General features: G+C 33.2%; 2 protein-coding genes across 4 annotated transcripts in view; one reads left to right on the top strand and one right to left on the bottom strand.

Moving 5' to 3' along the window:
• LOC149089869 (neprilysin-3-like) overlaps positions 1-10118 on the top strand; it is a 36832-nt gene extending 26714 nt beyond the window's left edge. For all 3 annotated transcript variants that reach the window (XM_089253268.1, XM_089253276.1, XM_089253275.1), the window contains 9 exons: positions 2077-2192; positions 2545-2612; positions 3542-3599; positions 3770-3834; positions 4973-5091; positions 5212-5268; positions 7897-7998; positions 8266-8336; positions 9885-10118. In XM_089253268.1, coding sequence (XP_089109394.1) covers positions 2077-2192; positions 2545-2612; positions 3542-3599; positions 3770-3834; positions 4973-5091; positions 5212-5268; positions 7897-7998; positions 8266-8336; positions 9885-9987 — 759 coding nt within the window. In that variant the 3' untranslated portion in view covers positions 9988-10118. The remainder of the gene's footprint in view (positions 1-2076; positions 2193-2544; positions 2613-3541; positions 3600-3769; positions 3835-4972; positions 5092-5211; positions 5269-7896; positions 7999-8265; positions 8337-9884) is intronic.
• A 3235-nt stretch (positions 10119-13353) lies between these two features.
• Positions 13354-17780, bottom strand: LOC149089868 (ras-specific guanine nucleotide-releasing factor 2-like). The gene is made up of 2 exons (XM_089253277.1): positions 17738-17780; positions 13354-15062 (listed from the first exon to the last, which is right to left on the bottom strand). Exon 2 carries the CDS (start codon positions 14993-14995, stop codon positions 14186-14188), a length of 810 nt encoding a protein of 269 aa, XP_089109403.1. The 5' UTR covers positions 14996-15062; positions 17738-17780; the 3' UTR covers positions 13354-14185.
• Positions 17781-17971: the final 191 nt, after the last annotated feature.

Raw genomic sequence — 17971 nt, 5'->3', positions numbered from 1 at the left:
TCAGGAAGTAAAAAAAGGATAATGAGCAGTTTTGTGTAAACTTAATGATGAAAGAAAGACATTTCTGTGTTTATTCTTCTCAGCAGAAGATATTTTTAACATCATTTCAATCTTTATGCATTTCCAGTCCAACTCATTTAACATTAGCAGTTTCAAGAATTTCACAGCTAATGGGAATATTTTCAAGCCATCTTTTGTTCATTAATGGATTGAGTTACAAACTTTGTACTGTTATGGGTGTTCAAATTAGAAGCTCAGTTAATGTGAATAAATTTATCCAAACCATGTATGAATGAATTTTCTTTTCAAAATTTTAATTTAAAATAACATTTACAACCAGTGAATTTTTTTGAAGGGTTTTCTTTTGGAGAGTAACCAAACCTTAAACCTTTATCCAAGAATACTCAGAAGTTGCTAATGAAAAAATCAAATGCACAGAAAAACACGAAATTGGTAATTCATTGTCAGTGCCGTCTTAACGCATGGACCCACCCGGGCACTGCCTGGGGGCCTCACAAAAATGAGATGTGGTTGAGATTTTCTAGGATTTACCAGGTAGGGCCTCCGAAAAACCACTTGGCCCGGGGGCCCATGATACTCTTAAGACGGCCCTGTTCATTGTGATACACTATGGGTGTTGTCTTCAGAAGAAATGTGTCTTCAAAACATTGCATTAGACTTACATGTAGGCTCTCAGCTTCATTCTGACCTTGTTGAGACAATTTTTCCCACTGAGCGATTCGGGAGTTAAGATTTGGTAACTAACTCAAGAGGGAAACCTGGTCAGTGTGACAGTGGTTATATTTTTCTTCCACTAGAGACAGCACTCCCTAGTGTGCATTAGGAAATCTAAATGCATTAGGAATTTTTTATATTTTTCCCATATGTTTGCCTTTTACATAGGTGACTTCTGAGGTTTTCTTTTGTTAACCCTCTATAGTTCAGCCTCATAAAAACCGTATTTAAAACAAATTTCTTTTACAAAAACGGATGTAAATTGTTGCTAATAGCATATTCTTAATTGAAATAATACATCAACACAGCAATTTAATTATAGTGGATTCATTAATTAGCTAAAATGATTAATTTAGGGTAAAATGTAGAGTTTATCTTGTGATTTTAATGTTTACTATAGAAGTCCAAATTTTGCTTAGCAAAATTGAATAGTTATTACCTTGAATTTTGTTTCCATTCCCCTCATTTTGGTGAGATTTTATGAATCTCTGAACGTGTAAAATTTCAGCAGCTCTCATAAAATGACACCAACAAGAATCAACTCTTCCTAGATTAAAAAAATATGTATTGTACTTATAAAATACCAAAAAAGTTGAGAAAAGAAATTAATGTAGTGGGTTTTTTTACCATGTATTTTCCATGTGTATTCTAATATATACAGTACTATGGAGGGTTAATATATAACAAATCTATATTCTACTGGTATGTTTCAGATCGACCCTGAGAAAAACAATTTCTAACCTGTTCCCATAGTGAATTCGGGACACATGAGCAATTGATAATCAGTAACAAGCAAGAAACACGAACATCATTGGTAGTTTTCATGGCATGAAAGTTTGTCAAATTCAAATAATATGAGAAATCAATTTTGCTTTTTGAGTTAGACACAGAAATAATTTCTAGCACCTCATTATTGCATAGTGCAGGTGTCCTTGACTCACTCGTGTTTCAATATGGGTGGGGGGGGGGGGGTTCTTAACATGCATAAATTGCAGACTATATTATATTGATATATAATCTCTAATGCAATCAGTGGATGGTGTTTATTATGGGATCTTTAGAATTGTTTCCAATTTCTGCTCTTTATACGTTTTCTTGATTTTATTTTTTTCACAAATTCCATGAGCAATGACTGATGTGGGCAAAAAAGTAAAACATTTTTCATTTTTCATATTAACTGAGTTCCACAGTACCTAGTCTTTGAAAAACAGGTTCATTTTTAACTTAATTTGATTTAACTATATTCAATTTTGTAATTTTTGTAGCAATATCTACATTTACTTTTACATTGTAAAAGAATGTTATATGTATATATAAATATGTATGTATGTTGTCTCATAGCTTATGCTGAATGAAAAGGAATCATTTCTGAAGAATATGTTGCGATTGAGAGTCTTCAAACTTTCAAAATATTGGTCTGCTTTATCTGGAGGTACAATTGCTGCACAAAGTGTTAGGTATGTTAACTTGTGTCACATTTAGAGTTTGAACTTGTAAATTTTGTAGAAAACTGGTTCATAATCTCTCGTTATTAGTAATTTATTAGATCTACAATCATTCTCAGGTCCACATACTGTCAGATACCACTGAACTGATATCATAGTTCATCCTGCTAATGATATCTCAAATCACATGATGACATTATTTTTGGTTGCAAAATCAAATGATGTTCAAATCTAAAAGCAAAGGCCACAACAACAGAGTAATTGTCTAATATTTAAGTATCGGGTAATATTTGTCAGTGAATTTTATATTTAATTATATACCTAATGAATGTTGATATCAACAGTTTTCTCTTACACTCTACAGCCAAGGTTTGATCGGTTACAGTCCATTAGAAACCAGTGCTCGTTATTACTATAATAAGAACCAAGTAGGTAAGTCACAAACCTAAAATTTTGACCCATCAAGTTTAGAATTCAATATCCTCAACAACACCGATAATCCATTACCTTTCTCGTGTTTTCTTAAAATTTAATGTTTGTTGAATTTCATTGATATCCCCCATTATTTGAATAAATGTTTTACACTTCTAGACCATAGGTTTCCAACTAGTGTCCTGCTGAACACAATGGTTTTTTAGATGCTTTCCTGGGGTTCCGCAGTATCAAAAAATATTTAAAAAATTTAATAGAGGCGCAATAAAAATATAGATTATTATGGGAGTATTTGTGCTTGATTGGGTTAGAATGTACAAAAACACTTATTAATTGTACACAATCCTGGTCTAATGGCAGTTCACTACCATTTTACCTTGCATGCTTGTTACAGAATCTAACCATGCATCCTACTTATAACATTTCCATCTAGAACGTTTTCCATCTTAGTATAACTAATTTTTGTGGTCCGAATTCTTACTAAAACTCATTGAGATTTTTCATTAAAAGGTTTCCCACTTACAACATTTTTTCACGACGATTCTGTTAGAAACATTATAAGTGGGATCTACACTGTATGTAAATTTCATGCATTGTATGAGATTCAGGTACTGAAATACATCTTACAAGTCAGAATGAATGATTGAATATCCTATGCATACATTTAAATTTTATAAAGTTTGTTACATGCCTTAGTGTGATTTTTTTCTATGGGACAGAACATCTTGCATTTGTGTCTCAAATTAAGAAAATTACCAAAAACCAACCACCACTGTGTTGCCTGTGTGGATCGATGTGGGTACATTATGATTGCCTATTCAACTGCACAGTGATTTAACAAGCAGGAAATAAAACGTTGGAAACCTCTACTCTAGATTTTATACATTGTGAAAAGTTTTGAATTCTAAAAATGAGTTTTTGATTTCTAGAAATGAGTTATGACTTTTTAGTTTCTCCGCTTTTGTATTTTGGGGCCCATATGCCAAGGTATGTGAATCTTTTATTTGTATTTTATTGGTTGTATGTAAAATTTTCACCTATTTCTCAAATACCTTTTCTTAACTGAATACTATGCATTTTATATGTCCTAATTTTCTGATTCATTCAAATAATTTTTTTAATTAAATTTAATTATTTTCATTAATTATTGTTGATAGATATTTGGAAAATGGGCAGAACATAATTTTAGCAAGACAAATCAGCCATGCATTCAACAGCAGAGGTAAGTCACTAAATATTTTGGCCATTTTAGTTTCAAAATTATAGATATACTCCCCGGACATATTATCTAGAAAACACATGGATATGTTTTGATATCAGTTCGTCATGCAGTCATGATGTAGCCAATAATGCACATTAATATGGCCAACTAAGAATCTCAGGTAAGCAATGTACTTTGTTGTACTTCGAATCTATGGCAGTGTCATCAAGAATGAATCGCTCTTGGCTTTAACATTATCTTGATTGCACATGAAATTTATTTTTGTTTCATTATTTTGTTCTTTAGGGATAAAGTTTGTTTTGGATAATATAATTAATGTTAATAATGTTAATGTTCCAAATAACCCAATCAGTACTTCATGAATATGTTCTTTTATATGCAACTGGAAGTGAAATTTATCAAAGTTCTGTTTCAGAGATTTTTTTAAATCTTGTGATAAAGGTTTGCAAACATTTTGGCACATATGCAAAGAATTGAAGGGTAAAAATAGTAAATGCTGTAAGTGCCAAGAAAAAATTGCAACACTGTTTTCACATTAAAGTGTGAAACAAACAATGCTTTATAATGTTGTCAATGTGAAAAGTGCCTGGTGGTTCTGTAAGTGATTCAAAAGAGCAAATGTTTTAGTTCCTATGGGCGGCAAAAACAGTTTTTGAGATTTCCCAACATTTTCCCTTTTAGCACTTGGTGTTCACTTTTTCCTTTCAATTATCTTAGATTCCTTCATATATATTCCATTTTTTATACACTTTCTAGAGTTCCCAGTGATTTTGAAAGTCAGGAAAAATTTTAAATATTTTGCAAAAGTCAGGGAAATATACAAATATAACGAATAATATGTTCGTTATAATTCCATTATAACGAACTCCAAGAGACCAGAGAAATCACTTCGTTATAACGGAATTTCGTTATAAAGGAATTCTAGGTTTTTTCATTGTTCCTGTGTAAACTTATCTGGCGTATTAAAAAATAGTTTATTAAAACTAGATTTTCGCAATAATGGTATTTGTTAAAACGGGATTCGACTGTAACCTTTCTTATTTCCCAAAATACTGAGCATCAGTCAGCTTTGAGACAATCTTTGAAACATACAATAAAATTTCAGTTTTCTTCAGATTTATTTGTTCTATTCGCATAGGACTGAAATATGATAGCAATGGAAAAATTGCAGAAGCTGACCTGCTGCCTATACCGCTAGAAGAAAAATTTAATGCTTTTGTTTCATGCTTGCCCAACCATTATCCAAATACATTAAATGTGAGTTGCAAAATAGCTTGTTTTTTCAAATGTCTTCAATTAAATAAATGTGTTTGAACTTTTTTTTTCTATATTAGAGACATACTTATTCTCAATTAAAGCTCATTATTATTATTTCAGAATGAAGAAATCGACAGTGTGATAGCTGACCTTGGTTCATTCTACATTACTTTTGCTGTGAGTAAATTAGTTTTTTTCTTATTTTATTTATTAACGTAATTTTACGAATTTGAAAACAATTCATAAAAAAGTTTTTTTTAACCTTTTTTTTTCTTTTCAATGACAATTTCCATTTATAATAAAATTGTATTCTAATGAAAATATATGAAAAAAAGGGAAATTTTAAATTTCTATTTTTATCAAAAATAAACTGTTGAACCCCAATTTAATGCCACCATCCATCCCAAAGAATTCTGGCGCTACAACGAGTTTGGTTTTATATCGGATCATAGTCAAATAGCGTTTTAGAAGAGGTTGTATTTCATAAATTTACACGTTCATTACAAACTACTGCAGTAGTTCATAAGCATATCAAATATTACTCTACAAATAAAATAACTAATTTTATATGCATTAAATTTTAAGTTAAGAAAATTCATAAAATTATAAACCCTGTACAATCATTTGAATATTTCTCAATATAAAACTTAACAGAAACATACACTTACCTCTTAAGTTACCTCAATTCTGCATGAATTTAGAGATGCATTTTATAAGTACAAAAACAAAAAAAAAAACAAAGGGGGGAGAAAGGGTGGCATTATTTTTAGTCTTTATCAGTTCTTGAGAAATACCTTGTTATGAGTAATTTTCTTTATAATCATAAATTTATCGTTTTTCAGATACTTATTGAAAAACAACTCTTTTCGACATGATTGAACTGAGCGAATCCAGAGAGATGATTTCTTAATGATTACCCATTCCATTCAAAATATGACCATTGCAAGTAAAAACATGCACTGTTGAAAAACTTGCCTTGGCAACCTTGAACAGGTGCAGTACGATCATGGTACACTTCCCCTTATCAACAAATCTGTTTCTTTGAATGTGTTGGTTTTTAATAGAAATGTGCTTTCTGAAACCTTTTGAGCACACCAATCTTTATTCCTTAAATCATTTGCTCAAACTTTTATGTTGACCAATGGTGACAATGAAATGAAGAAGGATAAATCCTCAACTCGTTTTGAAAAAATAGAAGCAAATGATGAGAAATGTGGAAATGCTCGAAAAATGACAGAGACTTTATATACACCCAAACAATAGTTGGTGTTATAATGAGTTGGTGCTAAAAAATGTTTTTACTTCATAATCCCTGTATGGAAGATTTATTTACTGAAAATTTTGGCGCTATAATGGGGTTCAACTGTATATATTTTTGTTCATATATACTATATTTTAATGAAAAAAAATTTATATTGTTTGACCATTAATACTATCTAAAAAAATAATCTGCTCAGCTCCTGTTTAAAATTTCATTTAAAAAGTGCTATGAGCAATTCATTATCTAATCTGATGCACATACTTATAATTAAAAAGTTTAATTACCTCAACCGTTCTGGGGTACTAACTGTAGGGTAAACAAACTTCTAGCAATTAAAAAACTTCTTAGCAACTCTATGAGTTTGACAACAAATTTTCTGAAAGCATCATTGTATACACTGCCATTGTTACAAGCAAAGAGAAAAAATGGTGTCACCATAGGAGAAAGTGTAAAATGTTTGGAGGAGATATTAGCTCTCATCAATGGTGATCATGATCTACACTCCAGGATCATTTTTTTTCCAGATGAGGCAATATTCCATATGTCCAACAGGGTTAATGAGCACAATTGCCAAATTTGGGGCTCAGAAAATGCCCATGCAATTTCTGAAATGCGAAGAAACAATTTCAAAATCAATGTGTGGTGTGTGCTCCCATGTAATATGGTCATTGAACCATTTGTCTTCCAGGCAACAAAAGGAGCACATGTGGAAGTTCACTGATTTTTTTACAAAAACTTTTGGAGTGCTGCTTTTCATTTATATACTTTTCTCATCCCTTCTTGTAAAGTGTAGGAACTAATTATATATAGGGACATTTGTTCCATACATCCTATATTATTCGTTTCAATTCAGAAAAATTAATACAATGGTACCCAAGCTATACATGTCTCGACTTGAGTGCAATCTGAGTTCTGAGCAAAATATATTCATTATAAATTCTTAAACTTATAAACCTGAAATATATCTGACATAAAGTTCCTTTGTTGCACAAAAGCTAGGAAATATGGAACATGCCATAGCTGACGGCTTCATTGGACTATACTTCGTACTGCATTTGTCTTGTGAGCAAAACCATCCCTATCATTTGCAGAATTTGTTCTCTTGTACCACGCAAATTTATTTTTATACCAGTATCAATACAGCTGGGATGTGGAATGAATTAAAGAGATCCCTGTTATTCTGGATGTCATGATATGAGTCAATTGTATTAAAATTGACTTAAATAAACAAATTAAAATAGTAACTCCGGGTACCACGATAGTGGGAATTTTTTTTACTGGCAGGTGTCCTCAAGATTATAAGCATATCATTTTAAAGAATGTTTTATTATCATCAAAATTTCTTTACTAGCAAAATTGATTCATAAAAATAAGGTTTTTTTAAGACAAATAATTATCAAGTGAATGTATTCTGTAATTTATGTCCCTTAAAAATTTGATGTGAAAAAAGGTCATCTCCAATCATTTCACGAAATAAATTAAAATTTAGATAAGTGCATCATCCGTGTAATATTTGCACATCAAGCCTCTTCTTATCCCTGAAGGCCTTACAGGATCACATGATGTTAGACAACATGAGTGATGACAGCTTGTTACCTGGAGTCCGCTTGAAGAAGCAGCAAGTTTATCTTATTCAAGCTGTTCAGGTGAATCTTACTAGTTAATTATTACTAGTTGAATCTTAACTAATTTTGAAGGGGGGAAAAACTTAACATACATATTTACATTTGTTACCATACAGATATATTCAAATGTTTTTGTAAAATTAACTGTTTTGCTTCTCGTATATTTTTTAGTCAACCACTTTTTTCGTGAATAATTTACTAAATGCATTCAAAAGCTGCTGATTGATGGACTATATTTATAGAAAATATATTTGTAAATCCCTATTCTAAGTGTTTCCTCTATTTTAGATGTTTTGTGAAGTTCAGGAGAAGCCAGTAATGGACTTTCGCATCACAATATCAAGAGAACAGAAGAAAAGGTTCCAATAGATCTATTTTAAATTGTAATAAATTTAACTCGTAGGTTTAAACTATTTACAAGGTACCGCCATAAATTAGTTTCAAATTATATTTTTAAATCTGTTTACATATTAATAGGTGATAAAGTTTCAGGATACAAAAAATAATAACTTCAGACTTTGTTTCTGACATTTTATTAGGGTATTCTTTATGTTAATACAGATGTCCTTTGGCAAAAACCAAAAAATTAAAGCATTCAGTCCATTCTTTTCCCTAGGCCAGGGGTTCTCAAACTGTGTGCCAACGACCTTTGCCTTGGGTACCTCAGAGTGGCGGCCTGACAAAAGTTTTCTGAAGAGATTCTTTGTTAAACTGCTCTGGGGAGCCGTGAATAGGCATTGATTAGGGTAAGGAGTGCCGTGGGTGAGAAAAGCTAAGGGTCCCTTGGAGAGATTTCAGTGGGTGTGTGAGCCTAGATAAGAAAGCAACTAACTTATTTTTATATTTATTTGCCAAAAATGTTATTCAGTTAAGACGGTTACATGAAATTAATTTTATTGGCACATGGGATCTGTGGCTGTCAATCTCATTGCCACAAACGATCCATGGAGCACAAGAGCTTAAGAACCCCTTCTTTGATGTGATGTAGAAAATTTGGTATTTCTTTCACACTTTTGTGTGTCAAATAGATAATACATGAGTATTTTCTTGGATAAGTATTTATTATTATGTTAGACTTTGATTATATACACATACTAGCTATAATACCCAGTGTTGTGCAGGTTTTCTTCAATCACTGGGAGGATGGAAAAAGTGACATACCATTATAAAGAAATAAACTATTATACAAAATACTGGCATCATTAAAGAAGTGACAAACCATTGTAAAGGCATATACATGTCTGAAACTCATTGCTAGGAAAAAATGGTAACCAAAGTAAACATTCCGAAAGTGATTGTTGAGGCCCAGAAACCACTGTTGCCTGACAGTTTTTCCATCAATTTTGGGCATTTGTCCAGCTCGGATGAACTTTTAGAGTAGTCTATCGTTCAATCCGGGCCTTATTTGGTATATATACAATATTTGCCGACATTCAATCTAAAATTGTAGATTTTTTTATATAAACATACACAAACAGAAAATAAATGTTATATATAGATAGGCAAGACTTCATATAGCCGAAGCAGAAAATCTAGACATCTTATTGGCTCGATGTCCAGGGTGGAACTTTGTGAGTCCCCTTACATAACACTAGGTGGCGTTGTACATCCTACACAATAGTCCACATCAGTCTTACAAAAAAAACTAAATTGATGACACCACAGAAAATGTGCAAACTTAGTATCAGTAAAAAGCTTTGCTTGAATATAGAAAACAATTTCAATTTTTTGACTCGGTACGAACAAAGGATGAATTAGCAAAGTTGGTTAACATTGTATTATTAGAAATTTCAATTTCTTTTCACATCCTGAAACTTTTAAAATGATCTCGTATTGTATGTGCACATTTCTATTTATTTACATAATATTCCTTTCTCACTCGATTTTTTTTAATGTTCTATTTTTAGGGTAAACTATGCTATAGCCAATACAATCAAAAATTTTCCACATTTTGGTTGTGTATCCGGCAGCAAAATGAATCCTTTTCGAAAATGCAATATACTTTCATGAACTCAAAACTTTTGTTTTTTCTCACAATTTATATACTTCACAAATGGAGGATATTTTTTGATGTAATTTGATGTGATGATAATACACATAATTTTTTGACAGTTTGTTTTTAATAAAAAAACATTTTTTAATTATTCCTATGTCATTATTTTTGGACTCATTTTGATGACACAAAGATTCACTTTGTTTATCTGACTTTTAAATTACATCTTAAAAAGAAATACGTTTCATCTGCAAATAGGGTGGAAATTTTCAGTGGATAGCAGTAATCGAAGATATTGTCTAATTTGTCCTTTTAATCAAAATATTTGAACCATATTATTTGCAGCTCTGAGTGTAAGTCAGATTTTGTCCAGTCTCAGGTCTTTTTTTGTCCCGTTAAAATTAAACTTTGTTGATTTATATAATTTCATAGGTCAATGCTCTCTTAAGTTGTGCACATTTACAGCAGCACACAGTAAAGTACTTCCTACACTTCACATGAAATCACTGTATACATACATGTGGTGTAAAAATTCAGGGTTTCTCAAAATGGGATGGTAAATATTGAAGTCATTCTCGCAGAATATAAATATGCAGTCAGGAGTTTTTCTCTTTCTTCTGGATAGTACAAATTTTCACTAACAGATGACACCGCATCCAGTCTGTCAATTATTGAATAGTGTGGAAATTATTCATGAAAATCACATTCACAATATTCTCGAAATGTCCCCTGTCTACTGCAATCACATGTCAATCAAAGTAGAAAATTAGCTACAGCATTCTATAAAATCTTTATTGGACTGGTTTCGTATTCATTACAGACAATCAGCACCAGGTCTGCAATCGTGGTAGAATTTCGTTGGTATGTTGCATTCTTCAAGTGTCCCCACTAGAGCCCCCCATGAAAAGCTAAATTTCAAAAATAACTCAAAGCAACTCCAATTAGGCATTGACCTTTTTTTGGATGTTTTATTTAAAATATTTGAGGCAAGTATTGTGGGGGGAAAAAAAAGGTTGAGGTAACCTCCAAATTCCTTTAACTCTATAATGCCCAGATCGCCCGAAGTCGGCTGAGTAGGTTAATGTCCATAACCGCCTCAAGTCGGCCCAGCTAGGGGATATGTTTTGGTGGGCTTTTGTCACCAACGGGGAAGAAGATGAAAGCTCTTGTCAGAGACGGGAACGGAAAAGACAACTGCAACGCCCTATCAATGGGATTTTAAAAGCTGATGTACTAGAATGTTCCTTGAGAATGGACTAAGGGTACTCAATGCATTTTACAAAGAGAATACTGTGAGGAAAGGGGTGTTTTCAGTAGACAAATTATCTCCCGAAAAAAATTGAAATGAAAGGGTGAACGTCAATGCAAAGGGTGGCATGAATAGAAACTCGTGGAGAAAGGGTGGGGAGAGGGAAAGTGGCCGAAATGTGGACGAGTCCACTTCGAACACAAAAAACTTGGTATTTTCACGATCCTCCCAGGTTTTCTATCTGGGCGTTAAAGAATTAAAGTATGCACGTGCTCAAATGCGTGCAATGCTTGAAACAAATAATCAAAAGATTACATCCAAAATTTTCACATTAAAATTCATTTTTTCTCATATGAATGGGATGGTAACTGGTACATTTTGGGAATGAATGTCTTGAACGAATGTCCGGTGAAGACAGCTACATCCACATCTTGAAAATTTAAAAGCCTAAAGTTTTTCTATGGGATTCTTGATTTTTCAAAAATATTGAAAGAGTAGGTGGAGATATGCCATGATTTAATGCCCCATTATTTTTATTTAATCTAGCATCAATTTCAGAAATGATCTTAAGTTTCTCTTTAATCAAAAACTGTTGCCCTTTTGAGGCCATTCATTTGGAAACAAGAACTAGGAAACATCCCTAAGCTTAGCTCTGACTCACAATTTTGTTTTTCAAGCACTGTATTGGTTAAAAGTTCTTCCTCAACAATTCAGCAAATTAATTATCTGAAATTGATTTTACGGGATCATTTTTAAACTTTCTGTACTCTTTTGTTGATTTTCAGAATTTATTAGTTTTTTTTTTTAAATTAGTTATAACGGATTTTTCATTTCATAATATCAGAATTCACAATCCCTTTTCCCTATGTACACTTATTTAAGGATTAGAAATGTTTTCGCTACGAGATTTTTGCTATAACAGTATTTGTTAAAATGAGATTCAACTGTATTATTATGTGCACTGAAATGAAGTACTGAATACACAGTGTTGCACAAACTTGTTCCGAGAATGCCACAGTGCCTTAAACTTCCATGGGTGGTGAAGGCTCACTCTTGAAGATGAATGTACTGCCTGCTCTGTGTGGAGAGACCAGATCACATTAGCAGAACAAACCCACTGAAAATCTAGCCAACGATAAATTTGTAACTGTTGAATCACTAACCGCCTTTTAATCATTGGGATCTTTATGATTCAAATGTTTACTGACCAATCAAACATTTTTGTCTCTGGCATGGGAGATCTCTCAGTGCCTTAATTAATCCATAGTACCATAATTCTCCCTCATGTTGAAGTCAAGCACTGAGAGTAAGTAGATGTAGACCTGAAATAGCATTTTAAAAAAATGAAAAACATACAGTCAACCCTTGGTTTGCGAACAACGAAAATTAATTTGGTTTACGAACTTTCCTCGATTTACGAATACACAAACCAGAAAAAAATTATACTAAGTTGAAAGGAATAATAGTGAGATTACGAAGTCTATGGCCAAATGGTAATCTTTTCCTTTCCTCCAAATGTGACTCCTCATATCCAGACTATGGATCAGAAGGTCATTTCAGACTTTGAGAAAATTTACATCAAATAATTTTGAATGCGGAACAAACATTTCGTAAGTCCTGAAAACATCAGTTAATGTACTACATTGCTCATAGAGCTTATTGATAAATCTTGACAACAAGTGGCTTACAGAACTAATGAATTCGATTTGGAGGCAGAAATTTCAAGGGCTTTGACACTAGATGAAGTTATTGAGACTAAGATATGGGTCTGGTTCTGTCCTAGTATAGCATGTAAGCCATTATCTAGTAAGGTTGGGGTCGTCTCTCTCTAGAAAGATGTGTTTTCAGTGTTAGTTTAATGATTGTAATTGGTTTTATGCACTTGATCATGAGGCATTGTTGTAATAATTGACATTAGAAATCTTCGGGGTCCCAGGAACAAAATTTATTTTACATTGGTTCCTATGAGGAAAGTTATTTTGGTTTACAAACAATTCGGTTCAGGAACAAATTAAGTTCATAAACCGATGGTTGACTGTAGTGGTACTAGAAAACTAACAATTTAACACAACATTAAAAATGTCAAATTGCTGAAATTTTTCCAAATCTGCCCCAAAAAAAGGAACTAACAGTATAGATTTTGACGAGGCCCTGTCTGGACCATTTAATTATATTTAGAGAGTGACAGTTTCTCTCAAACCACAATACATCAAAAGATACTCTGGATATTATTGCCAAGGTTAACTCAAAAAGAAAAGCTGAATGGTGTCTGCCATGAATCAAATCCTGGCTCTCCTGCAAATTTGGAGTAAACTAATATAACACAAGAGACATGACCTTACTTTTCTTATAACACACTGAAGTAGCGATACAAACCTTCTCACAACTTCAGCTAACAGGTGGAGACAATAACAAGAACAATAGTTTTTCTCAGCCCAAGGAAAGCCTGTCTGACAGAGACCACAGTTGATTGTTCTTTCTGAATTCACCCTTGGCAATAATATTGAGTGTCTTTTCCTACACACAATTATACTGTTAAAATCAAGGAAATAGTTAAATAAAGGTTTGATTGTACATTTGAATGTCAAATAACTATGCAAAAATTCTACAAAACATCTAATGAAAATTCATTTCGCATTAAGGAGTATGAAAATAAAAACTTAAGTAACATAACGTTTTTCATAAATTTTCACTAAATAAATCAACAACTGAATAAATGATTAGGTTTTAAAAAAAATAACAGATTACAAAACATTTTTATGGTAAAGGATAATTTGTGATACAATGTATAATTTCAAGCAGTCACAACTCTCGCAATCATTAAAAAAGAAACCCTGAAATAACAAAACATACCTTTTTACCAAAATGCAAAACTCATTCCAACATACAAGAATATATATGCATATAAAGTAAGTAGTATACCTATATATTAAATTTTAGTTACAAAAAAATGTCATACAATATATTCAATCAAATTTCATCAATTCAAGATCTTTTGTTACTTCTTGTGTTACTACCGTCCGTTTTTTCTTTTGCTCTTCGAAATATCTACGGAATATTTGCCCATAATATTCGTGCATTTCCAGAAATAAATATCTCTGTCTGTTCGCCTTGAGACTGCCGTGAGAATTGTGTCGCAATAAATCATCTTCGGAAACAGCACAAGACATTCGAACTGCCTCTGTAGCCTCAGGTTTTTGGATAGCGTTTGCCAAATAGTCCCGTCGATCGCTCTCCAGAGGCATTTTGTCAAACGGGTTGAAGCGAGTAATTCTAGCAGAGGAGTCTGTACGGCTGAATAGGCAACTGTCCGAGCGGTTCAACGGTAGACCCCCTGCTCGTAACTTGTTCTCCATGATGGACTTGGCTTCTTTCTGCATGAGAACTGCTTCATCATGTTGACGTTGTAGTTCAAGCACCATAAGTTTTATGTAGTCATAACTGGCACAGGCGATCGCTTTCATCCATGTTTCCATTTCATCTTGTGTGGTTGCTGCGAGGACGTACGCTCGATTCCCAGACCCGTGGAATACTAACTTGAATGCATTAACATCTTCATTTTCGGCGAGCTCTGTGGTGCATCCTTCTAATATGATCAGCCCGATTGGTTCTTTATCTTCCCTTTTCTCAAAATAGAAAAGTAAGTTACCTTTCAACACAAACCAGCGCTTTTGAAAACTCTTGTTCACTTCACCACGCTTGCTTAAAAAGCCTTGGCGGTCAATTGGAGTCTTTGATATGGCAAAATTGATCAGATTCTTCTCATTGATTCTCATTGTAAAATGAAAAGAATCAATACTTTTCAGCAGAAAACATTCTTTCACACCACAGCTATTTCTGTTCCTGAAAAAAAGAAATTAACAATGAATATGATATAGCCTAATATGTTTTGAATTTGTTATTTCGAATATAATTTTAAAATCAATGGGAAATGATATGAACCAATGAAACATAAGTTTTCATGGTCATCATTTGAGGAGCTTATTTTTGTAAGGGAACTATTCGAATTTGTACAATTACTAAATTTACAGTAGGTTATAGGTAAAACCTTTTTTCTTCTGAAATAGGTTACTTTACAAAAGTAGAAACTAGCACATAAGGGAGCAATATAAGAATATTTAAATCTCTTATGTTTCGTGATCAACAGTCAAGAAAGTTATCTACATTCAAATTTTGGAAATTCTCCGTTTTGAAAGAAAATTAGTGGGTATTTTACTTTTTCCATGAAATTGGAAATGGTCGTCAGAAAAATTTGAAATTCTTACGCCACCTGTTGATTCCAGAATGCTTCATATAGTCAAGGAAGATACCCTAACAACTCTCATGAGTAACATAAGAAATCATTCTAAAGTGGAGCTTTCCATAATGAATATTAATGAATATTAGGAAACTTGGCTATGTTCCCTTTTGATTGAGAAACATTGAAGTGAATGAATGAGGTGAATATGTTCCCTTTTGGTAAAAATGACTAACTTTACATTGCAATTTCTATCAAAAATATTTGTGTTTGAATAAAATCCTGTTGCATAATGCGACAGAGCTCATACTGAAGATTCAGAAACTATTGAAAAGTGTATTTAAAAAAAAAAGTGGAAATGTTCTCTTTTGAAAATAAGCATTTGTACTGTGATCTATGAAGGAAAGATTTCAGGCCAATTGGCTGTTGTAAATGGGCTATAATTTATACTGATTTTCGCTCTTCAGGTGAAAGTGATCAAGTAGAGAAGCTTCGTCCTCAGATTCACATGGATTGTCACCACAACAGCCTAATAACCCAAAATCCTTTCATTATTATTTTCACAAAGGTTTTCTTTGAATGATAAGCCACAGAACCTTGGGATGAAATGAGATTGGTCATAGCAGGTACAGACCCAGAGGAAAAGGATTACGTACTTCAAACTGGAAAAAAATTCTACGTGCCAATTAAATACTTTAGAAGCAGAGTGTATTTTTTTCCCCAGAGCCGGTATTTTTACATAGAAAATTTTAGGCACTGATACTGATTTTATGGTTGCCATGGTAACCCAGCACCTGAGATCTGTCAATTTTTATGGCCTACTCGCCCTAAGAAATAACATAGGACAATGGGCCTGTCCTGTAAAATAAGGAACAACAGTAACCGTTAATACACAGTGAATCTGTTGGGGTGCTTTTGGCAATAAAGTTGTTAATATAATAAGGATATAACTATTTAACCCTACATGCAAATTGTAAACACTGCATTCTCCTCTGCGGAATTTCTAATGAATCGGTACATGCTGTAATGTGCATGGGTAGCCCTAACATATGCATTGCCAGAGTTATACTTATTTTGTGCTTTACTGGTGCTGCCATCTGTCTCCTTTATTTTCAGGTAAAACTCACAAATTCCTTAATTTTCATATAATGTAAATATAACGTTTAAGGTCTACCTGCTCTCTGCGAAGAGGCTTTTCTCCTAATAGCACACCAGATCCCATCTCGGCCTTCAAAGTTGTAAAACAAACTTCAGCCTGATACCAAGAGGGTTTGAATATGGATCCTTGCAATGCAAGTCAAGCATGATAATTACATAGCGACAATATAATATAATAAGTCTGTAATTCCAAACAAAAGTGTCAACAGTGATTTATGAAGCCACACATGTGTCTTGATATGAAGTAAGTGCAGCAATAAATTTTTAAATTCCAGAGGGCACTGCAATACAACGTTTGGGAATATAGGTCTATCCCTGGCACAGACCCAATGTTTCTTATCTGAACTTACTTTTAGCACATGGCCATCTTTTATTTGACTGAATTTTCTTGTTTCTCCCCACCCCCAGGAGCTTCTTAAGTTTGTGGGCCCCCAATTAAAAACATGAAGGGCTTCCATGTGGCCTTCATATCCAGGAATAAGACACTTTCTACTCAGTAAATTCATTTCCGATCAAAATTTATAGCCTTTTTCAATAATCGACTCTGCCATGAAGCTGGGCTGGAAGAGATCTCGAAAACGGGATAAGTCCGGTGGAAGAGACCCTGGCGTTCAATCATTCATTCAGCCTTTTTTTAATAAGATCAATCACCTACTAAGGCTCACTCTACCTTACTCTCGCTTGTGCCCCCCCCCCTCCCTTCCATAACATATCCTAGGACCATAAGTGGGGCCCCCAGTGCCGTTTTAACGCATGGGCAGGCCCGGGGCCTCACGAAAATGCGATCTAGTTAAAATTTTCTAGAATTTACCAGGTAGGGTCTCAGAAAAACCATTTGGTCCGGGGGCCCATGATGCTCTTAAGACGGTCCCTTCCCCTGGCGTTGACCACAGAATCCTCTGATGAGTGCTGATTTAAAAGAGAACAATGCTATACGTTCTCACCATTCAAGAGGGAAGAAAAAACCAGAAATGAGGAGAAAAGACTAACAAAACGTGAAAAAAATGTTAGGGAATCCATAAGAAAATACCCTAACATACACACACATCAGCAAAAGTTAAAATTTCAGCGGGGGAAAGTGTAAAACTATCAAAATTATCGAAACAAAATAAATATTACATACCCTTTGCCAACGACAACACGCCTCTGTTTACTGTTAGGTTCAGTTGTGTGGGTGATTAGAAAATCGTGGACTTTACATCTCTGATTGAAATAATATAACATTAAATATTCAAATAAAAATCGGTAAATCGAAAATGTCCGGTGTTTGAAGATTTTTGTAAGTCATAACTTATTTTTATCATTTTTAAATAATTAAATTCATAAATATATAACTCCAATATTTGACACAGTCAGT

This window comes from Pholcus phalangioides, unplaced genomic scaffold, assembly GCF_987345545.1.
Source record: "Pholcus phalangioides strain wild (caught in Gottingen) unplaced genomic scaffold, Ppha-v1.0 ptg000001l_1, whole genome shotgun sequence".
In the NCBI taxonomy this organism is placed as follows: domain Eukaryota; kingdom Metazoa; phylum Arthropoda; class Arachnida; order Araneae; family Pholcidae; genus Pholcus; species Pholcus phalangioides.
The sequence above is the reverse complement of the archived record's forward strand: the minus strand, read 5'-3'. Positions and strand labels throughout refer to the sequence as shown.